This window comes from Medicago truncatula, chromosome 8 (genome assembly GCF_003473485.1).
Source record: "Medicago truncatula cultivar Jemalong A17 chromosome 8, MtrunA17r5.0-ANR, whole genome shotgun sequence".
NCBI classification, from domain to species: Eukaryota; Viridiplantae; Streptophyta; class Magnoliopsida; order Fabales; family Fabaceae; genus Medicago; species Medicago truncatula.
The window spans coordinates 12919304-12941236 of NC_053049.1; the positions used below are offsets into that span (position 1 = coordinate 12919304).

A 21933-nucleotide genomic window follows, 5' to 3' on the forward strand; every position below is an offset into this window, starting at 1 on the left:
TTTACTAACAACACAAGTGGGGTTGTATTGTACTTGGTCATGACAAGAGTTTCAAGATCATTCAAATTGGAAAATTGTTCTTCTTCTATTAACTTTTGCTCATTCTCCAGGAAAGTACCGAAAGTATCTCTATGTGACTTAAATCACATTCATAGCATCAGCGTAATTTAAGTTACATTGAATCGGTGTGAATTAATTCACGTTTAGTACATATCAACGTGACTTAAGTCATGTAGTGTTATGTTATAGAACTACAAATTCAGAAACAGAAACCATTGATATTCAAAAACTTCAAGTGTGATTTTGCTTGCTTCAAGTGCGATTTTCTTTATTCTTGCGTCAATCAATGTTGATTTCTACTCCAAAATCAAGTAAATGTTTATTATTCTATTGCATTTTTTTTTAATTGTTAAATTTTTTGGAGAAATTTCATATATTTAGGTTTTTAAGATTTGATTTGCATGTTTGTTTTTAGAATTATTAACGATGAATTAAGTTACAAAATTGTTGTTTAAATATTGATTAGAGTAAGTTTGATTCAAATGTGGTAGGTTAGAGTTAGGTTAGAGGTACAATTTTTTTTTAAAATTACCCAAAAATAACTCGTCTTTATATTTTTAGGTATGTTGTACTTAGGAATAATTTTTGAGTCTTTGAAATAAACGCACCCTTAAATTTTCTTTCCTACAATTTTATTTTTCTAACAAAACAAGGTGTTAATCATGAGTTTGACACGTATGTGAAATTAATATGAAATTGCTAGAAAATAGAAATGATGTTGGATTTCCAAATTTGAATATTTGTGAATAAAAAGTAGAACTTCACACCGTGTACGTGACTGGCGGAGAACCAGCAAATACTTACAAAATGATTGAAGAAATCATGCATGCATGCTTTTTGGTATTGTTGACATTTTTGTGTTCAAGTTCAAGGTTATTTTTTTATGCCAAAAATCAAATTGACATGAATGGGAAAAGCACAGAAGATACAATCAATGTTGTGACTTGTGATGACAGTTCGATTATGGATGTTAGTGAGAAATACATTTTCACTTCTTTTATTGCATACACACACATATGCATGTTGCCCATATACATAGGGAGAGATGCATACTTACATTTTTTTTACATGGTGAAATATGTTTAGAATCCTTATATTTTGTGCATTTTTTGAAGAATAGTCCCTACATTTCATTAAATATTTTTAAAATCCTCGCATTTTATCTTTGTTATCAAAATTAGTCTCTGCTGTTAATTCTCTAACGGAATGGTGACGTGGTAGTTAGTGGGTTCCAAAATGTAAGGACTACTCTTCAAAGTCACGCAAAATATAGCGACCAAAAAATATATTTAACCTTAAAATAATTGAAACTCACTAACTGTCACATCAGCATTCCGTTAGAGAATTAACAACAATGATTATAACAGAGATAAAATGTAAGGATTTTAAAAACATTAATGAAATGTAAGGACTATTCTTCATAACGACGCAAAATGTAAGGACTAAAAACATATTTAACCATTTTTTATATGAACATATACGTGCACACACGTTTACATGTCCCCATGCACATAATTGCTAAAATAACAATTATTATCACATTTTTAAATGTCTTTTTATAGTTTTCAAACTATACTACTCTTAATCATTTATTATCTCATTTCATATATTTTTCTTTTTGTAATATATAGTTAAGGGTATTATTGACAAATCAATAATTGATGTTTCATTGAACTTCAAAAACGACAATTTAATTGAAACAAAATTTTCCTTCGAATGTGACATTTCAAAAGGAACATATGGAGTATGAAGTAGGATCAACTTATTTTAGCAATAAACTACATAATTTCTATAATTTTATATAAAATATTAAATTAATAAACTCATATATGTGAATAATACAATATTAGCACATGCATTTTTTTTTTTTTGTAAAATCAAATTTACTTTATTATATTGAAGGTAAAATTAGTAAGATATACATCAAAATATGGGATCATACTTTTTAAACTTCAAAAAGTATATTTAAAAGTTTAAATTCAATTATAAAAATGAATTATCAATTTGTTTAAAATTGTGTGAAATTTTGTATATTTGATTTACATAATGACAATTTTCAAAGTAGAGCTTAATCAAAATTAATATTAAAAAATACGTTGCTTTGACATACAGACACACATGACACATGTGTATAGAGAGAAAGAGATATATGGGAAAATAAGGGTAAGAAACATCATTGGTTTTATTGATAGATTATTATACAACGAGATAATTATCATAGTGCATGCATACCTTCAACAAAAAACAAAAAAAAAAACATAGTGCATGCATACATTTTTTTCTTTTTTGAAAAGAGGTGCATGCATAGAGTAATCAAATGGGAGAAAAATGCATATAAATAGGGGGAAACCAGAAACATCATTGAGTACGCCAACGCAACTAGATAGGTGTGGCGTGGGGCTCCTTTTCCGATTTATGACCTTCAAAGTGGGTGTCGAGAGTACTTTCCAGACTATACCTTTTAGAGGAAACAAAAAGTTTCTCTCCCTATCATCTCTCTTTTTAAGTAGTGATAATTGAACAACCATTTTAAACAATTTTTGATACAATTTTTTTTTTTTCTTTTTTTATTGGTCAAAAATAATTGAGAGAGAAAAATGAAGAGAGAGAATAAAAACATAATGTGAGTATGAGAGAGAAAGTTGTCTAAAAAGTTGTCACAAAGTGGATGTACGAATATTTTTTCTTTCTTTTAAACGTGTTTGCATAACCAACGAGATGGACATGTTCGCACGTCCATTCTTTCCGAGAAGAAAATAGTTATGGTGATTTTTCCGTTAAGTTAGATATTTCCTCTAGGATAGACTATATGATCCTTCACCGAGGCCCAGCCTCTAGGATCTTGTCATGGTTGACTATGGGAATCTGGTCTGATCTGATCGATATGTATTTTGTCTACACAAGTTTAATAAGAAACCAACATAACTATTTTCTTAAGAAATATCAATTGTCTAAAATAACAATTGTTATCACATAAGGAGTATACAACAACTAAGCCTTATCCCACTAAGTGGGGTCGGCTACATGGATCAAATGACGCCATAGTGTTCTATCATACACCAAATTTGGATCCAACTCATTGACCTCTAAATCCTTTCTAATGGTTTCTCTAATAGTTTTCATAGGTCTTCATCTACCTCTTTTAACTTGACTCTCCTTCATTTGATCTACTCTTCTTACCACGGCATCTACGGGTCTTCTCTCTACATGCCCAAACCATCTAAGCCTATTTTCTACCAACTTTTCTACTATAGGTGCTACCAGGGGCGCAACCCTTCATTGACAAGGGGTAGCCTTGGCTACTCCAAAAAATATATTAATCTTTAATAAGTTGGTGCAAATTAATATTCGGCTACCCCAAATAACAAACATTGAGCTGCCCCAAACAAATTCAGTTGCCGAAAATTAACATAAACAAATTAAATGGACATTGAGTTTCTTGCAAATAACCTATTTGTTTTACATTGGAAAAGACATTATTAATCTATTTAGTAAACGGTCAATTATGGATACAATTGGTTTCTTGAAATGCATTTTACACAACTTTTTTAAATAGCTATTGTCAATTTTAATCCTTTGTTGATGCTTTAATTTACATTTCATATAAGTAAAAATTATTGTCATTTTTTTTTCATGTATTGATTAATTTTCAAATTAAATTTGTTTTTAGTCTTTAGAACATTTGCGATTTTTGAGTTGTGTTTATAAGATTTTGTTTGATTTTTGTCCATAATTTTTTGTTAGAGATTAAATACAAGACTAAAAACACTTTTTTAGTAAATTTTTTAAAAATTGAGACAAAAATTGAATAAATTTTTTGTAAGGACTAAACCTAAAAAACTATAATCTATGGGACTAAAATTATTTTTATCCTTAAATTTAATATATTTGTTTTAAAAATATTTTATTCTTCCTTTATATTTGGCCCCTGCATAAAAAAAATTCTAGCTTCGCCGCTGGGTGCTACCCCCATTCTCTCTAATGGTGTCATTCATAATCCTATCATGTCTAGTCTTACCACTCATCCAACGCAACATCCTCATATCTGCTACACTTACATGATTCTCATGTTGACTCTTAACCGCCCAACACTCCGTACCATGCAACAACGCCGGTCGGACGGCTGTCCGATAGAACTTTCCTTTCATCTTAAGTGGTACTTTCTTATCGCACAAAACACATGAGGCTCTTCTCCATTTCAACCACCCAACCTGAATACGATAGCTTACATCTGCTTCTATTTCTCCGTCATTTTGTACGAAGGACCCAAGATATTTAAACCGTGTAACTTGGGGTATGATATGATCTCCAACTTTCACCTCCAAGGTAGACCTACTTCTCCTTCCGCTGAAGTTACATTCCATATACTCCGTCTTGCTTCTACTCAAGCGGAATCCATACGCTTCTAAGGCTTTCCTCCAGGTCTCTAGCCTCCAGTTCACTTCCTCCCTCGACTCACCCACCAAGACTACATCATCTGCAAAAAGCATACATCTCGGTGCTAACTCTTGGATGTGTTCCGTCAATACATCCAAAACTAAAGTAAAAAGATAAGAACTTAAGATTGACCCTTGGTGCAATCCTATTGTTATGGAAAAATCTTCGATAGTCCCATATTTTCTTAAGAAACCTACATAACTATTTTCTTAAGAAATATCAATTGTCTAAAATAACAATTGTTATCACATAAGGAGTATAAGCTAGCCATATTTGACGTGGTCAAATAAAATCTAATTATATGCTTGACTTGACAGGGGAGTAGAAGACAACACAAATTCATTTGAAATTTTTTAAACACTTGAATGAAGACAAGAGAGTAAACCATTAAAACTCGAGATCCGGAATTTTCAAACCTAGTGGGTGCAAAGGTCATGCTTTGACACTGTTGCAAATAAGTTCTGAAACTCGATTAATTTTCATAAAAATATGAAAGGGGATTCAAAACTTGAGTTTGAGACAAGTCAAACTCCAGCCCTCAAAAATTCAATCCAAACAACAAATAAGACAACTCGTTTATCCACCTGATTGGATGCTACTTGCCACGGATTGTTCCATAATTGGGCACAACATATTGCTCGTGACATGGTTGAATGGAACAAAGGGCACCATAACAAACAACAAAGATAAACTTTAATAAGTACACTATTGAGCAAAATCCAAGATTTGGAATTATAACAAGAGTCACGTTAACCAGTGCCTCCGGGCAACTAAAAATAGCAAGAAAAGAGAAAATTAACATTTAAAACAACACTTTTTCAAGTTTTAAAAAATAACATACATAATTTCTAAGAAAACATTTCTTTTTATAATTCCTTAACTAGTGCCCCGGGGCACTAGTTAACATTTCCCTTATAACAATAACAAGCAATTATAGGAAGTAGAAACAGAATAAGCAAGGATGCAACTACAAGACTAATCATGTGAAAGTCACTAAAGAAGGCTCGCAGATCCAATCAGTATATATGAACAAGCAACAAGGAAGAGGATTACCATTGGTTAAAATTTTAAGTAAATAATTTTTCAAAAGAAAAATCACAACGCAATGTGTAGCATAACTGTATCTAATATATAACAATGTCTTTGCAGATTGCACATTAGATCCTGACCACAAATAAAAGTAAATACAATAAAGAAATCCGGGTTTTCTTGGTGCCAAACTATGGACTAACATAAGTTGAAACGGAAAAAAGAAATGGTCCAGCAACAATTTCAAATACAGTTCTATTCAGCTACTCCTCAAGATCGTGACCTATCACGAGGTGGGGGAGATCGGCTGCATGAAAAGTAAAATAGTTAGAACATAATGATAAAACTACCCAAAAAAAATCTAAAAAAAAAAACAATTTAAATGGATCATATACCTATCATATCTCCTATTCATTGGGCTTTCAGCTCGTTCATATTTGGGGCTTCCTCTTGCTTCTGGTCTGGAAGGTGGATTTGATCCACGGGGTGGGGGTGATCGGCTGCATGAAAAGTAAAATTACCAAAATACAATGAGATATGTTACTATCCATAAAATTAAAAAATCAAATAAAAATTAATTAAATGGATCTTACCTATCATATCTCCCATTCGCTGGGCTTTCAGCTCGTTCATACTTTGGGCTTCCTCTTGGTTCTGGTCTGGAAGCAGGATTTGATCCACGACCATAATCAGGGCTACCCCTACCTCTACGATAAGGACTTGGGGATCTGCCACGACCATACCTCCCATCAGGAGAGCCACGACCATACCTACCATCAGGGGAGCCACGACCTCTTCTATCAGGACTGTATCCATCCCTTTTGACATCATCATCCCTTATAGCATACTCCACTGTGATAACACGGTCCATAAACTTGCTGCACATCAAATATAAAACAATTAAGCCATTGAGATATATAGCCCCTTACCATCATTCCTCTCCACAAAAATGGTGGAATGTACTATGTTTCTAAAGGATAAAACTTGGGAAAAATAATAACTATTCAACAACTCAGGTAATTACAACCTCAGGTTAGTTGCTTCCAAAGCTTTAGTGGCTTCTTCCTGCGTTTCAAATTGGATAAAAGCGAAATTCCTTCTGATCCTTAAATTTGATATTTTCCCATAGGGATCAAAGTGTCTCTCTAAATCCCTTGTCCTGGTGTGAACAGGATCAAAATTTATAATAAACAAAGTCTTCGATGGTTTTGTATTAGTTGAAGATTTCTTTGAATCGCCACCAGACCTTCTGTTGTCACGTTCTGCCTAAAAAACATAATATAACAGAATGTGTATATTAAAATACCCAAAATTAAATAATTCCAAAATCATTCATTTGAATGCAAATGTATCTGTCACACAAATGAAAACATCCACCAAAAGTATAGCAATTCTCATGATAATATCACACCATTATTAAAATCTAACAAAATGTGGTAAAGTTTTCCAAAATGATTTATAACCAAAATGATCCCCAAATGCCAAGCTTTAAAGTACATGATGATGCGTCATAACAATCAACATTGTTTAGATATCCCTAATGCAGTTCACTATTACAACATACCTTAGTCCACTCAACACGAATTCGGCGCCCCTTTCTACCAAACTCTGTTTGATCAAGTCTTCTGATTGCATACTCGGCATCACGTTCGTCTTCCATGTAGATAAAAGCAAAACCTACAAAACAAGAATGTTAAAATAAAACCATGCAGAAATATTTCAGTTCAATATTATTTGAAGACTCCTTTCATCAAGATGGCGTAGGGAGGAATGCCGCATCAGGATATCAGGTATGAGAGATAAATTCAACATAAAACAGAAATAAACTGTAAGGAAGTACCACAACACCTGCCACATTTGTGAAATCATCATGGTTCATATGTTGAAACATGTCGGAAATTGAACAGTGAGCAAAAGTCATGAGGAATGAAAAAGCAATGAATGCTGAGTGAGGAAATGCAGAATGGCAGGGCTAGGGCGGATCAGATTATTTCTTCTGGAAAAATACAAGAAGGAGAAGCTGGGGCACTTCTATAAAAGAAATGCAGAGAAGCACATCCATCTAAGAGGAGCATGGACATTCATATTATCCAAGTAATCCTGCCACAAAGAAATTGTTGAGTATGGGGGTTCATATTTTAATGACAGTTTTTTTTTTTCTTTTAAAAGGAAAAGAAAATGTACATCCATTCACAAGTAACAAGTCAAAGAGCACCATCTTGACCCTTTTAAGAATCATTTGAGGACGGAAATCGCATGATCCAATTCAAATTCAAGATGAAAACAAAAGGTTCAGAAAGCTAAGGCCAAAAAAAATTAAAAATCAGCGCTTGTACAGTTTTACAATTACAAGCATCCTTGGCATTAGCATAAGCATACAAATAAAAGGATTGCACTACTAGCACTCTCCTTTGCCAAATGTGCAGCATATAAAAGACCAATTTGAAATGTTTAAAAGTTTCGCAATCACGTAGGATTTAGGCCCTGTCTCTAATTCTTTTTTAAAGTATTTTGTGTGCAAGTCCAAACTGATATCAAAAAAGGGTCAATGAGTTCTTTGAAAAACGATCGCTTTCAATGGTTGTACATAACATTTTCCTTTCTCCAAACAGTACTATAACCCCACTGCAACTCAACACAATAGAACACTTTCATCTTGACTTCAAATTTGTCAAACACCACCATCCATCATGTAACGCCGGTCACCAATCTGTGAATCTGCTTTTTCGTAACAGAACCTACCTACCTCTATAAAATCGATCTGGGTAAAATCTATCCAACCACCACATAACAAAATCAAGCAAAATACTCCAACAAATTCAGCACAACAAAGCAAACTGCTCACAATCATCACAGCCAAAATAATACTTGGCCATCCAATATACAAAACTTACAATTTAAAAACACAGACCATAGTAAGAGAATACCTACACCCTATTTGGATAACCAGCTTAATTAAGTGTTTATAGCATTAACGCTTATCATATAAGTACGTATGTATAAGTTATTTCTATAGCACGAGATAAAACAAGGTCAAACAGCGTCAAATAACCTATAACATTGTTTTCATAAGCTATCCTAGAGAGCTTATAGACTTGTTTTAAGTTGATTTCATAAGCTCTCCGAACCAGTTCCACAAGTGCATATAAGTCAATCCAAGAGACTAATAGTAAAGAATAAGCATCAAGTTGGACCTTAAACTATCACACTCTCATCAATTTAGTCTCAAAATTATAGAAATACACTAAATAGTCTTGTAATTATTTTTAATCCATCAAGGTAGCCCCTGAATCATCATTCTCTCTTCTATTTTAAAAGGAAATGAGGGACCACCAAGTATACTTCTACGCTTCAGGGACTAAGGGCCTATTTGGATTGATTTATTTGAGCTTATCTCCTGGCATAAGTTTTGTGAGACTGTTTGAGAGAACTTCTAAAAACAGTATTAGAATAGGAAATATTCTTAATCAACTTTTGTATTGAATAGCCTTTAGTAATATTTTGTAGAATCAATCTGATTCAACACTTCTGTATATATACACATTTCATATATGAAAGAAGCAAGGCAATTATCCTATTTAATATTTAATTTACATAAAAATATTACTAAAGGCTATTTAATACAAAAATTGACTAAGAATATTTTCTATTCTAATAAACAGTTAATGACAGCTTATAGCATATACAAAAACAAGTTAACTTTATTTTATCTTTTGCTATAAAAATGGCTTATGCAAGCTTATACATAACCTCTTAGCTTATCTTGATAAACGCGTGCTCTATAAGCTGCAAATAAGTTGTTTGTCCAAACATATCCTAAATTGGTGAGAGAGTGACCGTTTAAGGACCAACTTGATAGTTTATTCAATAGTAAATAACTAATTAACCTCCAAAAAAAATCACTTTAAACCTAAAACTTAAAACAAACTCAAAATTATAACCAAAAAAATATGAAATGATGAAGAATGTTATACCAGACTTCAAGTCCACCCTATCAATCTTCCCATATTTTCTGAACAGCCTCTCAACATCAGATTGTCTTGCGTCAAAATCCAGATTTCCACAAAAAATTGGCTTCATTTTTCCGAATGCTTCTGCAACAAACCTGCAATGCAATGTAAGAAAAAATGGATTATTGCGATTCGGAAACGGTGAAATTGAACGAATTGTTGGAGAAAGAAGAAGGAGATGTGGCGGATCTGAAGATCCGTTGAAGGATTGGTACCTTTTCGGAGGGAGATAGGGTTTGCGAATGAAACCCTAGAGTTGAGGTTTGGGGGAAATTACGAAATGCAAAGGAAAGAGAAAATGGTGATAGAGATAGTTACTTCTGTGGGTTAACAGAGCAGCTTTATCATGTAATATACTAGTGTAACGCCCCGTGCCAAGCACGGGATACATTTTATATAAAACAATTTAACAGGTTTACACATAAATAAGTTTTTTAGATATTATTTGACTTTTTTAGTTTGATTTCATTTATAATTTTAATATTATGTAGTACTTTATCTTCATATTTAAAATTGAGACAGAGTTGGTAGGGACATGCCAACTCTACTTAAAATAGTGAGAAAACTTACAACTATACTTAAAATATAAAAATACTATAAATAATTAGTATATTCTTAAAAATATATCTAATTACTAAGAGGTATGATTACATCTGTTATAAGAGGTACGAAACTTTCATCACTTACAATGTGCCAACATGCAACGATGGTGCGATGAGTGACGTTGTCCCCCCGCACCATCCTTTTTTCCGATTCCCACAACAATTTGTGTCATTGGTTTCCGATTCAATCAGTACCACATCTGCTACGGGTGGTGGTTGCTTAATTGTTGGTATTCGTAAATTGTTGGTTGTCACCGACGATCTTGTTTGGTTCTATGTCTTGGCTTCTCAATGGCAGAACCCCCGCATTGGTTTGGTTGAAACCCAAAAGGGTCCGTTCTTTATCCTCTATTTTGCCACCGTTTTAGACCTTTTTCTCCTCTGTGTGGATTGGTTACGGTGGATCATTCGAATCCGCCGTCTCCTCCCTTTCTTTGGAGGTGGTTGTGGTTCTATATTGGGCCATAATTGACTGTTAATTTGATGTTGATCATAGCAGTAAACAGTTAGTGCGTTTGAATTTGTTAATTACCAACGTGTTGGCGGTTGAATCTACTCCTCACTCTCAAGAATATGTATGTGTTTCGTATCCCATTAATCCTTGATTGACATGAGACTGTGTGGACTTGAAAGAGTCGTTAATGCTTGTTGTCGTTGTTGCAGTAGCACGTGATCCGATTTTGTGTTGAAGATCGATCAATTTGCCAAATTATAGACCCGATTTGCCCTCACAAATGTCTATCGTTAATGGTATTCGTTTGTTAGAATTAATTAGGGTTGAATCCACTTTGTTGGTCTTTTTTTTTATGTATTACTCGTTAGGGTGGATCTACTTGGATTGACTGTATCATTTTTTTTTGTCCTCCCAGGTTTTATATAATTTTTTCCTTTTTTTGAATAATATATATGAGCAACTGACAATCGATTAAGTAAAAATTATTTTATTGAATCCTTATTATTTTTAGTGTGGACAGAGTGTGGAAGCTAGTAAAGTCAATTGGTTTAAGTGAGATAAGGTGTGTCTTGGTCGATATAGTTGTTGCTTGAGGGTTCATATAATGCAGAATTTTAACTTATCTTTGTTACGTGAATAGTTTTGGAGGCTGATATGGATCAATGGGTTTGCATTTTAGAGTTTTAGCTTCTTAGAATAGGTAGGGTGAGTTCATGTGAAGAGTGGGGACAATTAGGCGTATGTGTGGTAAAATTACTTCCATGATGTTAAAATAGGGGCGAAGATGGGGATTAGAAATTGGTTTGATGACAACTTGATGATAGTGGAGAGTAATGAGAAAAATACTCCTTTTTTTTTTGCAATGATTCGTGGTTGTAGTGTGGTCCATTGTGTGATATATTTAGAAGAACTTTTGAGTTATATCAAAATAACTCTATGTCATTTAAGGAGATACGTAGGTTTGGGTTGGATGGGGTGGAGACGATGTCATAGAATTTTGCTTGAAATGAGATTGTTGTTATTTGATGGACAACATTATTTTTAAGGCTAGCGTTTTTTATAAGTTTCTTTAAAGTTGATCATGGTGAAAGGTACCCTGATAAAGGGGTATATCATCTAGTTGCAAGTGGAGCATGATGTACCTATGGCTCTAAAAAATCTCATTAGGAACAAAGTAGCTCCTCTAAATGTCTCTCTCTTTTCGTGGAGGCTCTTGAATATCTGAATTCTAATAAATGAAAACTTAGCTTGATGGAGTATTTACAATATGGACTTATTTTTATGTTCTGGCAGATGTGAAAAAGAGGAGAATTATCTTTTTTATTTTTAGTGTGAATTCTTTGGTAGCATATGACATAATATTCTAAAGTGGTTGGAATTATTGTGTTCTTTCAATTAATTATTGTGAGGGTACTCTTCATTTCAGTGGTTCTCAATTGTTCCAAAAAAAGTTCGTTTTAGTTTTCAGTTGATTTTGCTGACTTGCATTTGGATTATTTGGAAAGACAAAAATTCTTACATTTTTGTCACAAGAACCAGTTTATGGTGTTGTTAGATAAATTATATTTCTCGTTTACTGGATACAAATTGCTAAGCAATCATGTATGTATTTTGAGTTGAAATGTTGGTGGAATAATCTTTCTACTTGTCTTGGTTATTCTACTCATGATTTGGTTCTTTTGAATCTATGCATCTTGAACTTTGTATTTTCCTTTATTGGACACATCTTGTGCTTGAAGGGTTTTTAATATAATTGATTTGAGGTCTCCATACAAACAAAATTTACCCCAGTCAAGACACCAACTACATCAATATATAATTTATTTCATGTTGTTAGAAAGGGATGCGAGTTTGAAATTAGTTTGATGATAAAAATATGATTCAAATTACATTTCATGTCGTAAAAATTATTGAAAACATCATATGCAGTGTAAACGAATACATGTTTGTAGGGACCAAAGAAGATTTAGGTATTTTGATTTTTGTGTTAATTGTAAAATTCACTTTGTATTCGTTGTGTGATGGTCTATACAAACCACTGTTGTAAGCAAAATCAAATGAGAAAATCGTGAACACCATTCCCTCTTGAAGCTGCTCCTTGAACTTGTAGATCAATGTTCTTCGTATAAACGCACCTATTCGATCACCCTAGATATGAACAAAAAAAAAACAAAAACGGTATGAAAAAAGTACCTTTCAATCCATTAGAACCAACTCCATAGAAAATGATATTTTTATTTTTGTAGTCTTGAGCAAACCAAGCACGAACAACCCTCACAACCAATGTCCACGATTATTTTCTTAGCGAAACATTAGAGCTGAAGTTGTGTTTCGTAAACATTTTTCTTTGCAATTGAAAAAATTAAAGAAATTATTTAGAATATAGATATCAGAGAACCATAGAACAGAAAAAGAAGAACTATATTTTGTGATTGTTGTGTACTCGTACCAAAAACGCTACTATTGATATAGAAAAATAGTACCATAACGGTTAATATCTATTAATTATTATTTTGACCGTTTTAAAATTAATATTATCAACGTATTTAATATTATAAAATGTGCATTAAACGATTAGATTATATTTCATGTAACCTACAAAAAATTAACTTCATAACATTTAAAATTTAATAATATCTTATTAATATTAAGTAATATAATTTTGTAACAAATAAAAATTAATTATATAACCTTAAAAACTAATTACTACAATTAAATTTTTAATTAGTAGGTTACTGTCATAGTGTAACGGACCAAAATTCAAAATATAATTTATTCAAGTTATTTATTATAATTTTGTAACCTACCAAATTTTTAATGTACCATATAAATGTTAATTGAATAATAATTATATTAATAATCATTTGATTGTAACGTACAAATTTTTAATGTAACATATAAATTTTAATCGAAACAATTATTATATTAATAATGATTTGATTGTAACCAACTGTGTATTTTATGTACAATTTAATGATTAATAAAAAAAGGTTTTTAATAATAATTATAATTATTAAGCTTGTATTAAAAATTAGGAGAAATTTTTGGAACAAATGCCAAGTAGGATTATGATGATGTGGACATTTTTAGAGGAGAGGATTTTGAAATAGGCTATTTCTAAAAACTCTAAATTGTTAGCATAAAGATACGTCGTTTACCTCCTGTAAAATATTTTTATTTTTATTTTTTTTATCATAAATTTTAATTTTTGTATGGCCTATTAAAGCGATTTTTTGAAAAAAAATAAATTATTTTACAGGATATAAATCAAAAAAAATATTTTACTGAGGATAAACCTGGAAATTGTATATATTACAGGGGATAAAGCACCATTAACACTACTTCTGTCGTAAGCATAGCTTAGACCGGATTAAAAAGCACCGTTTATATGGAAGAAAAAAAATATATGAGTAAAAAAGCAATTACCCCTGAAATTGTAAGTTTCGTCAATTATCTTTCTGAATTTAACAAAACTTCAATTACCCCTTAAAATTGCACAACGTTAATCAATTTATCTCATCCGTCAAATTCATATGTAAGTCAACATGACGTTTTGCAAATACCCACCCTGAAGTTTTGCATTTATGTGCAAAATGTCCCTTGAAAATTTATATTTTTTTCTTATCTTAAAAGTGACTGCATTATCACTGAATTGTAGAGCATATTAGCTAAGCTTCTACGATATACAACCATATATGTTCCCTGAAACGATCAAACATTAACCATATATTAGAGCTTAATGATATGAACGTCAGCATAACAAAGTACAACCACACATGTCAGATGGAAAACTAATGCATAACATACATAATAAAGCACATAAATGACATATGATTGACATAACCAAGAAGTCAAAATATATCGCTTTGCTATTGCTCATTTTAACCACACCAAAAATTTCCACTTCCTTTATATTGTGAGCACTGCACACTCTACACCAACACACTTCTCTCACTTTCAAGAAAAAATACATATACTTGTTACTTCTCTCACTTTATAAAAGATCTTGAAGGAAACATGGTATTCTTCCCCTGATAGGATTCAAAGAAATGGTAATAATATTATATTATGTATATTTCACTATGTTTTATTAAGAGAATAAAAAAAAAAAAACATGATAGCCACCATCCTTTTGATCTCTAATGGGGTGAAGGACAACTTGAAAAAGAAAAAACAACATCTGATGTTGGAACAAAGAAATGTTTTTATGTTTGTTTTGTAAATATTCTTGAGTTTTGAACATTATTGTAGGGTTTACCAAATATTGTCAATTTGTTTTACCATACTGCCAATATATTGTTGTATACCGACAAAACTTAGCTAATATGCTCCACAATTCACTGATAATGCAGTCATTTTTAAGGATAAGAAAAAAATATAAATTTTCAAGTTCAGGATGCATTTTACACATAAGTGCAAAACTTCAAGGGTGTATTTGCAAAACGTCATGTTGACCAACAGAAGAATTTGACGGATGGGGTAAATTGATTAACGTTGTGCAATTTCAGGGGGTAATTGAAGTTTTGTTAATTTTAGGGCGGTAATTGATGAAACTTACAATTTCGGGGGTAGTTGCCTATTTAGTCAAAAAAATATATTCTCACATTTTTTGAAGAAAATTGCTCTTCTCCCAACAAAAAACACTCCCTCCCAACTGAATCGACGAAAGTATCTCTGCGCGACTTAAGTCACGCAAAGTACTTTCCGTGTGAGTTAACTCACGCTCCTTTGGCCGTTGGCGTGACTTAACTCACGCTCTTTTCTGCACCACATAAAACACTTTTTTTGAACGGTGCTCAGATGGTAAAACTTGTTTTTTGCACGTATTTTGACACACCATAATGGTTAGATACAACCTAGGCATCCATTCCCCTGTAAATATCCTTCCAACATTCGCCATTTCTCACACCATAATCTCACATTTTCTCCTCTTCACTCTCTCATCCTCTTCCTTCTACACCAACAATATTTTTTTTCATCGTTAGTCTTTCATAGAAAGAGTCCTCTTTGAAAATTTAAGACATTGTATGAACGGTCAATGAGAATGCCAACTCACTACAAAGAAGTGTGGTCTGTATGAGTATCATGTTGACCATCGAGGTCTCTTTCGCCTTAGACAAGAAACATACCTTACCCCCAACCTCCTTCTCCCCCACCATTTATTTCTCCTTCCCCTTCCCCCATCACCTTGCACCATTGGTTTAGCTTTATCCTAGAGATTTAGTTTTACCCTAGAGGTTTAGCTTTACCCCAATCCCCTTCTCCCCTCCCCACAGATTTTGCTTTTCCTCCATCTTCTTCTGAAACAAATGTACTTTTACCCTAATCCCCCTTCCCTAGACAAGAAACATACCTTATTATAAATATATCGATATAATAATAAAAATAAGATTTTATGTGTATCAATTTTGTTCTTTATTTTTTATATATATCTGCATTTATTTATTTTATGATTTTGGCATCTAAATAATATAATGTCTTCGAAGACTAATTAAACCCAGCTTTAATTCGAATAAAGTTGTGTATTGAATAAATTCGAATAAAGTTGCACAATATCAATTCAAAAAATACACAATTTTATTTAGTTTTAATTTCATCTACATTACATAACATTCTCCCTAAATATATGTGGTATCATCATGATGTTGGATTTAAGTTTAATTATTGGAAGTTTGCAGAAAATGTTGTCATTGAAGTCTCTTATACTTCGGGTAGAAATTTGAAACTTCCTTTGATAAGTCAAAGAATGAAGAGAACACAACACATGTATTCTATTAAATCAACTATATAAGTTTTCACATCGAATTCCTTCACATAGGATGAGTAAATGAATGAGGTGCATTCTCTTACGCCCCACTCATCCTATACAAAAGAAGTCGATGTGAAAACTTATATAGTTGATTCGCAAGAATACATGTTGTGCTCTCTTCATTCTTTGACTTTTGAAGGAATATACAAATCTCTACCTTAAGTACCAGACACTTCAATGCCTACATAGTCGGCAAACTAACAAGAATTAAACTTAAATTCCAACAAAATAAAGACACTACATAATAATGACGTTACGATGGCAGAATCAAACGCTTGAGAATATCTTTAGGCGATCTTAGCAACGTAACATACATATCGATCCACAGGAACATGCTCCTCACGTCGTCGTCGTTCGTTAACTCCGGTCGACTGAACGTTATTCTCCCATCATCGTACGATGGACATTCATACCAAACGTATTCCACCCTCCTTGTGTCTCTGGGGTTGAGTTCTTCGTTGATTTCATTTAGTTGATCATTGAGACCTTTTAACATGACATTAATGTACCGAACCTTGAACAACTAAGGATTTCCACCGTTGACGCGTATGCAAACCCTGAACAAATCAGCCATTGCTTCAAATCTACACCATAAAAATTAAACAATCAATGAAAAACTCATTCAAACATTTCATCAAACACTTGGAGTGCAAATTATACATAAACCCTAAAACTCATAACTACAACATAAACATGCAAACATCTAAACAATTTAGTGATATAAGTCATTTACAATTAACATTGTATAATATTTTTCAAATTTACAATAGAAGTTGTTACAAGGATAATATTGAGATTTTAATTAATCTAAGGATAATTTTAACAATGCAATAAAATTTTAAAGAGATCATCTCTCATCGTCTCTGAAAAACTTCAATTTAAGGGAAGCAGAAAAGTGAATCTTGAAGGGATTTTGTCCCCTCCTCCCACATTTAAAAATTAAATCAAATACATCAAATTAAAAATATTTTCTTTCCTCCTCTCCACTCCAAAACTCTCGAACCAAACATACCCTTAAGTTCAGTTAGAAAAGTGCATATAGTACATTATTTAAGTTATCATTCTATAAAAATGTTGAATTAACTACGCTTGCAATTGACTAACAAAATAATTAATTAAGCAAGTCCCTTGGCAAACCTAAAAACATTACCCGCTTCATCTTTAATACACTTCACTTGATTAGAATCTCTTGTCTTTCTTTCTCTTCCTTTAGCAAACCTAAAAAATATATTTTTCTCCCTCTTTAATGCCTAAAAATTGGTATGAATCGGTAAATAATTTGAGTTCATTCTTCTTTCACCGTCATCTTAGTATCATTTTAACTCTCTTATAATTTTTTGAAGTTTCAACATTTATACTACTAGATCAATCTTTAAAGCTTTTCCTTTTAATTTTAACTTTATTCCCCATTTTTTTTTCCACCAACAAGATTCTTTACCTTCAAGTCCAAGACATCTTGATTCTCTCATACTAAATAATAGTAGTAGTAAAAAAAAGGAAATGCTAACAATTGTCGTTAGGCTTTGTTTGCGAATTTGGAGGGGAGGGGAAGAGAAGGTTTTGAGGGGTGGAAAATATAAGAAAAAATGGAGAAATCTTTCAAAAAATTTAAAAGAGTAGTATTTTAGAGAATTATAAATTAATGCATATGATGACTATATTTTTAATTTTAAAAATAATATAACAATATATATTAAATTTGAAGAATTCATATAAACCCTCCAAAGCCCCCAAAAATCCTTCTCCAATACAATTTTTTAGTTCCCCCAAATGAGGAGGGTTTAATATTTTGAAGAAAAGTTAACCCCCCAAAGTCTCCCATTTTCCTCTATTTTTTCCAATTGCTCATTCATTTTTTTTCCAAGTCTTCCCCTCCCTTCCTCTCCAAACTCGCAAACAAAACCTTAATGCATTTGATAAGATGTTTAAAGTGATAATTTTATCTTAAAAATTATGTATTCAACACATTGAAACGTTAAAAAGTAACTTTTTTTTTTTTATCATAAAATTAGGTGAGTGTAGAAACTATGTGAGTGTATGGAAAGAGTCATAATGGAAAATCCAAGTCTAAATATTCTTTTCCCACGTGTACATAAACATTCGACCAATTCGACCAATCCTATTTCCAAGGATGTAGAAATATTCATGTCTCAAAACATAATATTGACATGGTCGTCCCATAAAACTTTTTGAATCCTACGTTACTGCCTTCACCATGTCCCCATTTTCATTCTCTCTCTAGCAATAATTCTTGTCATTATTTTCTTTAGGTAAAATTTTGTTAAGGAAACTAAAAGAAGAAATTGTAAGTCAAAAAAGACACTTTTTAAATTTTTAATGTATTGATTATACAACTTTCAATAAAAATATTACTATATTTACTTCCTTAACCAGTGCCCCGGAGGCATCGGTTAACATTTTCGTTTTCTATATTACAAAAAGCAGTATCACATTCAACTACAAGAAGTATATCACCTGGAGCTAAACATCTGCAGAAATTTCTATACGTTAAAAATCAAGTTTAAAAATTATGGTGCAATTTTTATATTGACTTTTTTATAAAGTTCTTCGGTTATTGATATAATCTTAAAATTCACCTTATATTTAACTTGCTTTTTCATTGTTTATCTTGTTATTCAAACGAGCTACTACATATAAAAACAAAACCAATTATTTGTGCAATCCATATATAGGTGTACCTACCCACACATTATTCTCTCAAATGCTCAATAGATCCAAAAATACACCACGTGCTATAAAGAGCCTAAAGTGAAATGATAATAACATAGTTGCAAAAAATAAATAAATAAAAATATTAATTATGCTCTTTAAGTAAAAAGTATTGCCAATATATTTTCATTCCAAAGATGTTTAATTACAATCACAAATATACTTTGGCATATCTATCTATATAATTTGCAGCAACTCAAATTAACATAGTTGCATCCAAGACTTTACATATAAAATCGATTTGAAATGAGAGTTCATTTTTCAGCCAAATTTTCATTTATCATTAATTTCATATTCTTTGGCATAATTAAACTAAACTTTTCTCATATAAAACTAAAGTTTTGTTCTGTATGTACATACATGCTATAAGAACATAGTCTTCAACTCTTCATCATATAACATAAGAGTTTATGCTCTTGATTAACTTTTTGAAAAGATGCCCATAACAAATTTTTAGCAGGCATCAATCAAAATAAGCCAAGAAGCACCATTATGATTATCAATATCATTACATGCATGTTTGGATTGAGGAGAATTTCAACGAAATCACGGTGACACCATGATAATTTTTTTTCATTCTCCAAAGTTTAGTTTCTACCAAAATCAGAGTGATCCATCGTGATTCCATTGGACTTGCCGTTAATCCAAACACGAATTTCATGTTCTTCCAATTTTACTTCTTGCTACCATAATAAGGAGAGGCATAACCATTACAAGGGGATCCACAACTATTATATGGAGAAGCATAACCACTATAAGGTGAACCACAATCATAAGGAGAACTAGAGAAAGTTGGAGGCACAAGAACAGAAGAAGATACCTTAAACCTCTTACTACTTGAACCTTCACAAATATCAGAACTATCATCATCAATCCACCCCATGAGTTGTTCCAAAAAACCTTGATCACCAACATTAATATTAGCATTATTGTTAATCTCTCCTATATCAGATCCATCAGAATCTAACCCTAGATTCTGAAATCCAAACCATTCAGAGCTACAATCAGAAACCCTAGAAGGGTCACCATCATTAGAGGGAACAATGATACTAGGCTGCACAACTTTCTCTATGTTCTTCATATCCAAAGCAGATATTTGATTGTAATTATGATTCCTACGGTTGAATATGCTAGCAAAAGTAAAATGATCACTCACTCTACTCTTTGAAAACTTGTTGTTATTATGATCACTTGTTCTTGCCATAATACTTTGAAGATTCTTGCTCAATTTTGCTTTCAATGAAGCAAAAGTTAAACTGTTTTTTGCTTCATTTGTTTGTGGTGATGATACTAATCCTTGATCATCACTGCATGGTGTTGTACCGTCTGTTGATACTGCTAGGGCGAAGTTGGTTCGAGCATTTTCTCCGCGTAAAGCTCGAGCAGCTTCGTCGTAAGCTCGAGCAGCTTCTTCTGGTGTGTCATAGGTTCCAAGCCATAATCTTACATGTTGAGATGAGTCTTTGATCTCAGCTACCCATCTACCTGATGGCCTTTGTCTCACACCAATGAATCTTCTCATGTTCGGTTTTTTTGATTTGGTTATGTTGTTTGTAGCAGAAGCATATTTTGTAGCTTCAGTTCCAGACATAATTTTTTTTTTGCTTAGATTGGCTAAAAAAATTGTTGAGTTTGGATTTGAGTGTTGTTTTGGAAGTGGAGTTTATATTATTGGAATGATAAATATTGGTGATATGTTGTAGTATTTATATGTGTAAAGTTTTGGAATTCAGTGAAATATGATTGCAAGAATATAGAATATACCCATCTCATCAATTTTTTTATTTGTGCACGTATGTCTTCAAGTGTCTAACATTTTTAATACTTATATTGTGTGCTTGATTTGTACTTGCAAGTTGATCTCCTTTCAACTTGGATGAGTTTATTTGGTTAGTGAGAATTCTTCCAACTTGGTAATATGTACACTGTTGGTATTTTGGGACAATCTAAATCAATCATTATATTGAACTAAGAACAAATACACAAGTTAGTTTGAACACCGCAGCTTCACTCACAACCTTAAAATATTATCAATGTGGCCTTCTAATGTGGTCTTTTAACTCACACTTTTCACATAAATATTCTCTCCTTCAAGTATGAGATTCTCTGCATCTTTGATCTAACATCAAGAACCACTCTTGCACCTTAATAAGTCAAACCAAACTCTGATACAACTTATGGGACTTGAGGGGAATCTAAAATATATGAGAATCATCACATTCGGTTAAAATTCGATGCACACATCACATCTTCATTCATAACCTTAAATATCAGATACAACGCCCCTTTCAGTCATATGAAGTTCAACAACTACTTTTCCAATACATATGTGTGACCTCTAACTCACATTTTTCCCATCAATTGTTGAGTGTATTAACAAATATGCGTGTTTATACATATAAATGGATTTTGACAAATAATTTGAGTTCGAGTAGTTTACATTTCGTCTTCACCAAATCATATCCGGATAATCCATAAAGTTGATTTGAGATTAAACATAAACATCAATTAATTCATCACACATTTAATGTGTGGAATCCAAATCCCTTGGAACGTTAAAGTTGTTGACTTGTGACTTAGAAGTTACATGTATATAAATAAGTTTAAGGTTGTATACATCTATACTCTCTAAAATTCATTTGATGGGAGTCTCATACATCAGATCGCCATTGATATAATAAATAAACAAAATGTGCAAATTTCGATCGTTGATTGAACAACTCATATTTCGACCTTCAATCATCGGTCGAAATATGCAAATGTTGGAATTATGACAAAAGATAATCCAAATTCCAAAATATC

At 32.2% G+C, this 21933-nt stretch overlaps 2 protein-coding genes across 5 annotated transcripts; both read right to left on the reverse strand.

The window, feature by feature from the left end:
• Nucleotides 1-5552: 5552 nt before the first annotated feature.
• On the reverse strand, nt 5553-9899 carry LOC25500953 (serine/arginine-rich splicing factor RS41). Of its 4 annotated transcripts, none has more exons than XM_024773382.2 (7): nt 9752-9899; nt 9501-9631; nt 7091-7203; nt 6554-6792; nt 6120-6404; nt 5922-6026; nt 5553-5833 (listed from the first exon to the last, which is right to left on the reverse strand). In XM_024773382.2, the coding sequence occupies exons 2-7, from the start codon at nt 9604-9606 to the stop codon at nt 5797-5799; spliced, it is 885 nt and encodes a 294-aa protein (XP_024629150.1). In that variant the 5' UTR covers nt 9607-9631; nt 9752-9899; the 3' UTR covers nt 5553-5796. The 4 variants fall into 4 exon arrangements, with proteins under 4 accessions (XP_024629150.1, XP_024629152.1, XP_024629154.1 ...); XM_024773384.2 differs by lacking the exon at nt 9752-9899 and adding an exon at nt 7375-7626 and having other exon boundaries at nt 5606-5833; nt 9501-9634; XM_024773386.2 differs by lacking the exon at nt 9752-9899 and adding an exon at nt 7367-7626 and having other exon boundaries at nt 5606-5833; nt 9501-9634.
• Nucleotides 9900-19804: 9905 nt separating this feature from the next.
• Nucleotides 19805-20653, reverse strand: LOC25500954 (ethylene-responsive transcription factor ERN1). Its single transcript, XM_013589491.2, has one exon. It carries the CDS (start codon nt 20651-20653, stop codon nt 19805-19807), a length of 849 nt encoding a protein of 282 aa, XP_013444945.2.
• Nucleotides 20654-21933: the final 1280 nt, after the last annotated feature.

What these genes read in the sequence shown, in the direction of transcription:
- LOC25500953 (XM_024773382.2), bottom strand. Translation starts at nt 9,606, where the DNA reads ATGAAGCCAATTTTTTGTGGAAATCTGGATTTTGACGCAAGACAATCT. An exon ending in TAGGGTGGACTTGAAGTCTG is followed by an intron (nt 7,204 to 9,500) that starts GTATAACATTCT and finishes CTTGTTTTGTAG; the next exon opens with GTTTTGCTTTTATCTACATG. An exon ending in TTCGTGTTGAGTGGACTAAG is followed by an intron (nt 6,793 to 7,090) that starts GTATGTTGTAAT and finishes TATGTTTTTTAG; the next exon opens with GCAGAACGTGACAACAGAAG.
- LOC25500954 (XM_013589491.2), bottom strand. Translation starts at nt 20,653, where the DNA reads ATGAGAAGATTCATTGGTGTGAGACAAAGGCCATCAGGTAGATGGGTA.